Below are 9950 nucleotides of genomic sequence, written 5' to 3' on the forward strand. Positions count from 1 at the left end.
ATTGGGAGATATGTATAAAAATTGGGTTAGTTTAAGGAGGTGGGAGGGAAGGGCATACAAGGAACCTAGGGGATAAATGGAAAGAAGGACCTCAAGAGAGGTAGGACCCTAGGAGAAGGGTATTATTAAGGAAGAAAGGGGGGCAATGGGGGCAACCTAAGTGGGAAAACCATGATGGAGGGGTGAGACAATATTACTCCTACAACCTACTGACAAATTATACATAGCAGATCAAGAAATATATATCTAGGCAAGGTTTATCTGAGAACAACTGGTCTTTGCCCAAGGTTTATCTACACGACACATAGTAATTAAAAGTACCAGACTGATGGAACTAACCTTCTTGGATGTTTAAAAGACATATTTTGAGGCCTATAATAATTTGGTCAGAGGGACATAAAGGACAGTTTTTGCTCCTTGCCCTCCTAGGTCGACTAGTTCCAGGAGACTATGAGCATCTCTCAAAATGTTCTGTAATTGTGGTGGGTCACCTGTCGTCTTGATCAAGGAGGCCGAGGAGATCCCACCAGATGGACTTGAACCAGTGTCCAGTCTACAAAGAGGAGGGTCAACAAAGAGGAATCATTTCCTCCATGCTCACAAGCAAAGCCAACAATGGTCAAGCAGGACCTTTGACTTATCTTCACAGAGCCCATGTGACCCCTGAGGAACAGATCCTCAAACGACCTTAAGAGTAAAAACAAATTGGTTTATCTGGGCCAACTGTATGGCCTTCAACACCCAAAAGGAAAGTATAACCAAAGTTTACAAGGGCCAATATAATTTTTTAAGGGTTCATATGCATAGCTAAAGGCTACATAACAAGCAAAAATGCCAAATAGGAGATACCTTTTTTTGAGTTGTTGGCCAGGGTGGCCAAAGGGACGCCCAGATAGTAACCCAGCAAAGAACTGGGAAAATGAACAGCAGACCCCAATCTTATCTAAAGGAATATTGACAACTGATTGCTGCTAGATGAGGAATAGCTGACCCTCCTAAAACAAAGACCTCTAGATAGGCTGACTAGATTCACCAGAAGGGCAAGTAGTGGGGAATGGCTGGGGATGCTGACAACACAGCAGACAGTAGCAGGGATATCAGAGTATAAGGGCTCTAGTCGGGGGAGGGAGGCTATGGGAGGGTGCCATCTGGGAAGTGGGTGTATAGTTGAATAAGATGGTTTGGGATGTTCTGTGTGATATAAAAATAAATAAATAAATAAATAAATAAAATACCAATTTCCAAAAACATGTTATTCTAATCTGATGAAGTAATCAGATGTTTGCATCTGCTTTAATTAAAAAGTTTAAAGGGGGAAAAAATAGCATTCAGAGAATGCTGAAGTGAGTCACAGATGTGAGAAAATATGTGCAATTTAAGTATCAACAATGTCCTTAGAGTTATAAATGTTATCAGTTCCAGTAATTCATTATAAATAATTCATTTATGTTATGAATAAGAAAAAAAGAGCCAATTTAAAACTTACACAAATGATACTTCAAAAGTGAATATTCAGAAGGTCAATGCCATTTGAGAAGTTACTCAACATCATTAGTCATCGGGTAGAAGTAAGGTGAAATCACTACTTACATATCCAGCAAAACTGAAGAAAAATGGCAATCAGGGAATACCAGCAAATAGGTTGCTTCTATGAATATAAACTGGTATGCACATATGGGAAAATGTTTGGCAAGACCTATCTAAACACACAGACACAGACACACACACACACACACACACACACACACACACATTCTACAAGCATCCAAAATAGATGTCCAAGGACATATTACTGTTATTTGCAAACCAAAGCTAGAGACAACCCAAATACCCATCAACAATAAAAGATACACACTATGATATATTCCTAAAATGAGATGAAGAAACATTTGGCTTCATGAGAAAACAAAATGAATGCCCCAAACACAACTCTGAGTGAAGACAGACAGACATACAAATGACTACTCCAGTTATATCAAGTTCAAAGATAGGCAAAACAAGAAATAAGTGAGATTGTCAGAATAGTGGTATTTCTTTTAGGGTATGTTAAAGGAGGATATCAATTCAGCAACCACCAGAGAGGTTAGGTTGCTGGAAGAGTTCTGATATTGATACAGGTGATGGTTAAACAGGCCTACACATATGTAAAAATTTGATGATGGGTCCTTTTATTCCATGTGAACTGTATCATTCTTTAAGAAAACAAACACACATACATGCTCAATTTCCTAAAACTTCAGTTATTACATAATTTAACATTCAATCTTCCATTTTAGTGTGATGAGATAATGCTCCTCTTGATAAAGAATAATATCACCAATATCTAGCTCACCTTAGAATTAAAGTGTCTAAATCTCAAACACAAACTTCTAAAAGGGAAATAGTGCCAATTTTCTATAAGGATTAAAGCAGAAGCTTAACCTTCATACTTCATTTTATGTCATTAGATAATTTTCTTAATTATTTATAGCAGGGATATCAAAATTTGATGTAAATAAAGATAGGGATGAAGAATATACTATAGTATACTTCTATAAAATCTATACCAAAAAGTCTCTTTGATACTTTCTCAATTTGAATAAAAGAATTATGTGCTTCTTTGTATTTTATTATGAAGAAGAATTAAGGGTAGAGAGGTCATTGTATATTTATCACTGATCACAGAAATGCCCAGAAGTTTGTTTCCATGTCAATTTTAAATACCATCAAGTTGATAATCAAGGTTTACCAGATGTGCGTGCGTGTTTGTGTCTGTCTGTCTGTCTGTGCAGTTTTTCCTCAGGTACTTTGCAAGTAACCCATACCCAAGGTTATGATGGCTATTCAATGCTTTAGTCATAGGGACTTTCACCAGCAGATTATCTACTCCTACTTTGCTTTGGTGAGCAATGATAAATATACAGTGATCTCTCTACCCTTAATTCTCATCAATATCTCATCACAAGATAGAAGGTTAAATTATGTAATAACTGAAGTTTTAGGAAATTGAGCATGTGTATGTTTGTTTTCTTAAAGAATGATACAGTTCACATGGAATAAAAGGACCCCACTACATGGGGTAGGGTCCTGGACAGAATAAAAAAGAGGAGAGCTGAGCTGAACACCAGCATTCATCACTCTCTGCCTCTCAGACGCAAGGCGATCAGCTGCCTCCAGTTCCTGCCACCACAACTTCCTGCCATGATGGACTGTGCCCTGCATCTGTGAGCCAAAATAACCCCTCCTTCCTGAAGCTACCTTTATCAGATATTTTGTCACAGCATCAAGAAAAGTAACTAATAGAGTACTCTTATTATAAAATGTCTACCGGGCTGGAGAGATGACTCAGTGGTTAAGAACACTGACTGTTCTTGCAGAAGACCTGGGTTCAAATTCCAGCACCCACATGGCAGTTAACAATTGTCTGTAACCCCAGTTCCAGGGGATCTGACAGCCTCCTCTGTCCTCCGTGGGCACTGCACGACATGGGTGCACTTACCTACATGCAGGCAATACATGCATACACATAAAATAAAAAACAATAAAAAATTTTTAAATGTCTACAATACTTCCTTAACCCCTGCATATCAACTGCAAGTAAAAGTATTTTCACTGTTGTTTTCAATTGAGGAAATTTACCACCAACAAATGAGAACATTTTGAAGTATTACAGAAGCAGATCCTAAAGTAGTACTTAGTTTCCTTTGTTATTTCTAACCATTAACACTTTATATCTGGAAACTGACAAGTATATGATGAGTTTAAAAGCAAGACACAAAGACAGAACATATTCCTGATCTCAGATAGCATCACAGCATACTCTAATTTTAGACTCATGTAAGAATGTAGAGAACTCACCTGCCAAGCTGGAACAGAGGTTGAATTGGACATGACTGTTTTTTGCAGTTCTTCAAGTACAGCATCTGGGAGGGGCTTTTGTGACTCCAGGAGTGATTTACACTGAACTTGTCTCAAAAGTAAAATAACAGCTGGCTGATCAGGATTACTTTTTAAATTCTAAAATTAAACCCCAAATAGAAACATATCAAATAGGGTCTAAGCTTAAAAAAAAAAAAAAAGGTAGCAATTAAACTATGCTCAACATTAGCAGAATTTTTAAAATTTAAACCTTTTCTGACTATAACAGAAATAACTAAAAAAGCTAAATAAATAAAAGACTGAACAGCTAGGATTATCAAATCCTACATTTAAATAATCTCTCACATAAGTAATTCTATTGTTGCAGTATATGAGTCACTCATTTTAGATTTAATATACCCTGTTGACTTGGGTTTATTTTCAGTTGATATACTGAAAACTTAAGGTTCTGAATGTAAATAGCTGAACTAAGAAAATATACCATTAAGAGTAAAGGTCATTAAAGGTAGAACATACCCTATTCTCTGTGTGTGTGTGTGTGTGTGTGTGTGTGTGTGTGTGTGTGCATACGTGTGCATGTTCACGTGTGTATGAGTACACGTGTGTGTTGGCCAGAGAGAAACCCGGAAGTTGTTCCTCAGGTGCCACCTATGTTGTTTTGGAGACAAGATCTCTCACTAGCCTAGAACTCACCAAGTAGGTTAGGTCCTAACCAGAAAGCCCTAAAGATCTGCCTGTCTCCACCTCCAACTTTGGCATTACAAGTACAAACCACAATGCCAAGCTTTTTGGTTTCTAGAGATTGAATTCAGGTCCTCCTAACTAAGTTGCCTCCCCAGCCCCAAACTTCATAGAGGCATTTTTAAAAATTTTTAAAATTTGTATCAGAGATACCTAGGACAGGTGTTTCTTCCAGGCACAGACTTCTCAGATATTGGAATTAAAAGAAAGGACTCCTTTCCCTATTCCCCTCAAGTTACTATTAATACCCTATATAAATGCACACATGCATATGTATCTCCTTTCATATATAAGTGGACATTCCCTACTAGGATTAAAGTTGTTTTTATTTGCAAACCTGATTAAATACATGGAAAAGGCTTAGCGAATTACCAAAATCAGCTACTAGAACTGGATGCTTCATGTTTACAGGGTGCAAAGTTAACAAACATGAACTCAATGATGTAAGTATATAGGATAAATATTAAAATAAATGGTCAATATTATGCAGACATGAGCTAACAAAATGTATAAATGCCATATACTAGTAAGTACAAAATACTAAGAAAAATTAAGTACATACATAATTAGAAACAATATGAAATTCATGGATTTTAAAGATGCCTATTCTTTCCAAATTCAGCCCGTTTTTTTAAAGAAGAAAATAGTGGTTTGATGTTTCTTGGTCAGGGTTAGATTAACATATAATTAACATAGCATTTGTGTTAACTTATAGAATGCAGCACTGTAACAATACATAAATACAATATATTATGATCAAATCAGGATAATTAGAATTTTGATATCAAATGCTGTTACTTCTATACGTTAGCAAACTTCAAACTCTCCTGTAGTTACAATATTCCTTTCTTCCTTTGTCTCTCACTGGAGCGCTTATCTATTGTTTACTCACTAGATCACAAACGTGCCTAAAGTTTCTTCTAAGGAAGAAACTGAAACAATTGACAAGGAAAAGCTCATGAAGCATTCCTTATTCTAGCAAAGAGCATTAGCGGCTAATTTATGCTTAGTAAACACTCATGATATAATAGCCTGACCTTAGATGTCCTTATTAATGCCTAAACTTAGATCAGATGGAGTTCTTTACCTGAAAGAGAAAAAAAACTACTCTCTTCAAAAGACCATTTTTACAGTGGTGCATGCTTTTAATCCCAGCACTGGGGAGGCAGAAGTAAGCAGATGTCTGTGAGTTCAAGGCCAGCCTGGTCTATATAGTGAGTTCCAGGCCAGCTGAAGCTACAGGGAGCCGCTGTCTCAAAAAGGCCATTTTTATTTCTCTGTCAAAGACCACTTCTGAGAGGACAAGATCTTTCTGGTGAATGCAGTATTAACACAGACAAAAGAAGCCATGCTTAAAACCCTCCTGAACTATTAAATTTTTGAGTGTGCTCATGAAACCGATTCATTCTTTTAATACATAGTTTTTGAGCTCCCCTATGAAGTGAGCAAGATACTAAGAATCTCTTCACAGAGCCTGCAGGGAAAGAGCCCTGCAATCGTAGCACATAAAAAGTGACAGTTTCCCAATCAACAATCTCCACAGTTACTCTATACCATTCAGAATGCTGGAAAGAGAAATAGATACTGTAAAACACAATGTTCAGAAGCCAGAAATCAAGGGAACTGCACACCAAAACAAAAATGTTAAAGATGGTAATGATTTGAATGAAAATGTCCCCCATAGGCTCCAAGTATTTGGACATTTTGTCCCCAGATGGTAGTGCTGTTTGGGGAGGTTTTAGAAGGTGTGGTTATCATGGAGGAAGCACATCACTGGGTGTAGGCTTAGAGAATTCTTAAGCCTTGCCTGATCTCCAGTTGGTCTCTTGCTTCCTGTGCCTGTGTGATGATGTGAGAGCTTAGCTTCTACAGCTCCTGCTCCAGCCACCTCCAGCCACCATGCCTCCCTGCCATGACAGACTGTAATTCCCCTGGAAATGTAAGCTCAAATAAACTCTTCCTTATATAAATTGCTTGGGTAAGTGTTTCTATCACAGCAACAGAAAAGTAACTAATAAAATTGCTTGGGTAAGTGTTTCTATCACAGCAACAGAAAAGTAACTAATACAAAGATCTATTAAAACGTCCGTGAGGTGGGGCTGGAGAGATGGCTCAGCAGCTAAGAGCACTGGTTGTTCTTACAGAGGATCTGAGTTTGGTTCCCAGTACCCAGATGGTAGCTAACAACCATTCATAACTCCAGTTTGAAGGAATCCAATGTTCTCGTCTGACCTCCACAGGCATTGTACAACAGGGGTACACTTATATACATGCAGGCAAAATACACACGTTAAAAAATTAAAAATAAATCTTAAAAATTAAAATTTCAAGTCAATGAGGTATAGTGCAATGGTAAAATACTCTCCTAGCACCCTATTTCTAGCTGTGAGCTTCTGAGTAAATACTTTCTTATATCTAAATTTTCAGATTTGCAAAAATGGTGATAATAATAAACATCTACATTATAGAAGTTTTGTAAAGCTCAAATATAACAATGCTAAATGGAGTGACTCACTTGTCATAAGTATTCAATAAATGTTGGTTATTATCACCCCCATCACCTTTAAATAACAAACACACCTCCATTTTTAGGAAGACAAAAGCCCATGACTTTCAGTGCATAACTCCACAGTAGTACCTTTGTGCACAGAGACTCTGCATCAGATAGTCTTCCTGTGTCTAGTAGGCCAGTGACAGCTTGTGAGAGAGACCACTTTTCAAGAGATTGGTTATAACTTTCAAAAGATTCTTTGCCCTTAACTGTAAAACAAAAAAGTCAATGTTACTATAATTTCTGAAACTTATAATGAGATTGCAAAGGGAATAGCTAGTTGCTAACAAGATTTCAACTACTCATACACATTTTAGTTTTTTTGAGACAATCTATATAGCTCAGGCTGACCTCAAACTCATGATCTTCCTGCCTCAGCACAAGTACCAGAATAACAGGAGTATACCACCACCTGTATTTTAAAACTTACATGTATCATTGGAATGTCAGACTTACTGTGAATACTTTATATTTTTAAAAACTAATATATCTATAGTAACAATGAAAATCTTTAACAATGTATTGAAATGAAAATGAAGTAAAATAAACTACATGTATTTTAATTATTCAGTTTGAAGAGTTCTGACACCATCATACACTGGTGAACATCACAATTGAAGTATATCATAAGCTCCTCATTCTAAGTTCCCTCCTGCCCTTTTGCAATCACTTCTGTCTCTAACTCACCCAAACCCCCTTATCCCCTGTCCCCAGGAAACTCTAATCAGATATCATTTTCTATAACTTCATATAAATGGCACCTTTCACCACTATTAGTGTAAATTACACTCACTTTCAAATTCTGGGCCCCCAAACCCCCGATTTGTGATGTATTATTTTTCTTATGTGCTTTGAATGCTAAAGTTGTGCTGTGAATTTCTCTATTTGTGCTCAGAAGTGATAATGCTCTGCCCTTTATTTATATGTTTTTAGTTTTAGTATTAGGGTAAAGCTGGCCTCACAGAAAATGTTCAAAAGAGTTCCATCTCTTTTATTTTCCAGAAAATTTTGTATAGAACTGGTATTATTTCTTTCTTTAATGTTTGGTATAATTCATCAGTGAAGCCATCTGGTCCTATAGCATTCTTTGTGAGATTTTAAACTATCTAGAAGCCCTTAATAAAAACATAGCTCTTTATTTCTTTTTCCATGTCATAAGGAATTTTTTTTTTGAGTTGTCAAATTTCAGGGCATAAAGTTGATAAGAATCTTATTCACATTATACCAGGTATGACATACCTACTTTCATTCCAACACTGGTATCCTGTACTCTTTTTTTTCCTGATTCATCTATCTATAGGATTATCACTTTTATTAAGCTTCTCAAGGAACCAGTTTTTTATTTCACGGATCGCCTGTTTTATTTAATAAATTTCTAGTTCATCTTTATTATTTCTTTATTCTGCTTACTTTACTCTTAATTTACTCTTCTTTTTTTAGATTCCTATGATAGAAGCTGATATCATTATTTTGAGTCTTTCTCCTTTCCTAATGTAAATAATGACATCAATCTTCCTCTAAGCAGTGCTTTAGTCTTACTGTGTAGTCTTGACATGCTGTGTTAATTTTCATTCACTTAAAACACTTTCTAAGTTTCTTTTGGACTTTCTCTTTGACCTGGGTTATTAGAAGTATGTTATATAGTTTACAAATATTTAAGAGTTTTCCAGTTACTCTTCTGATGTTTATTGACAAAAGATGATGGGAATAATTAGGCCTCCACTAAAGGCTTCCACATGGAAGAAAGGAAATGCCCAACTCAGGCCCACTGGAGCCAGACTACTCAGTCAAAGTCAGCAGAAAGATGGACGGAGCAGCTCTGTGAAGTTCACAGCTGAGGGGCTCCCTAAAAGACAGTGAACTATTTATGAGTAGTTCTATGAGACAACAAAATGCATCCTGTATCCCACCTTGTCACCATATGATGAAAGGCTTGCTTCCAACACTTACTTTCACTCATTGCAAAGAGATCGAGAAAAAGTACAGCTGTAAAGGATATACTCTGAAGAACAAAGCAGCATCAGGCCCAGAGGCAGATGCTGCAGAAATGCTAGCATATGTCAGGGATGCTAGAATTATTAGATGGGAATAAAACAATTATGATTAATATGATAAAGGTTTTAATGGATTAAGAAAATAACATGCAACAGCTGATGTGCAGTGCAAAGAAATGGAAATTCTATGAAAGAAAGAAAGAAACAAAAATCTAGAGACCAAAAACACTTAGAGTGTCTGTAATGGGCTTACTGATAGACTAGACAACTGAGTAAAAGAATTTCTGAATTTCAGAGCTCTCAACTGAAATCACTCAAACTGGAAACCCAAGATAAAAAATACTGAAAATAACAGAATGGAATTTCCAAGAACCATGGGACAACACAAGGTCTAAATACACCTAATGGGAATTCCAGAAGGAAAAGAAAGACAAAATATTTAAAACTGTGATGACTAAGAACACCCCCAAATTAAAGTCAGACACAACCACCAACCAGAGCTCAGAGAAAACACTCAGGACAAACCCCCCACCCTCAAAAAAAAAAAAAAAAAAAAATCCAGGTATGTCATCTTCAAAATACAAAAACAAACAAACAAACAAACAAAAACAAAGATAAAGAAAAATTCCTAAAAGAAGCCAGGGAAAAAAAAAAACTATCTTACTTGTGCAAAGATAAGAACAACATCCAACTTCTCTTCAGAAACGATTGAAGCAGAAAATGGAATAAAATATTTCAAGTTTGACTATCCTCAGGCCTCTTGGGGTAAGTCTACAGCGCAGCTCTCCGCGCCTGGACTCCCTAAG

General features: G+C 36.5%; 1 protein-coding gene across 1 annotated transcript in view; it reads right to left on the reverse strand.

The window, feature by feature from the left end:
• Ttc37 (tetratricopeptide repeat domain 37) overlaps positions 1-9950 on the reverse strand; it is a gene marked incomplete in the record, with an annotated part of 120039 nt that overhangs the window by 16879 nt on the left and 93210 nt on the right. Inside the window, 2 exon segments of the mRNA XM_029561059.1 lie at positions 3838-3996; positions 7238-7359. Of these exon segments, the coding sequence (XP_029416919.1) occupies positions 3838-3996; positions 7238-7359 (281 nt within the window).

This window comes from Nannospalax galili, unplaced genomic scaffold, assembly GCF_000622305.1.
Source record: "Nannospalax galili isolate Female #2095 unplaced genomic scaffold, S.galili_v1.0 scaffold393, whole genome shotgun sequence".
NCBI classification, from domain to species: domain Eukaryota; kingdom Metazoa; phylum Chordata; class Mammalia; order Rodentia; family Spalacidae; genus Nannospalax; species Nannospalax galili.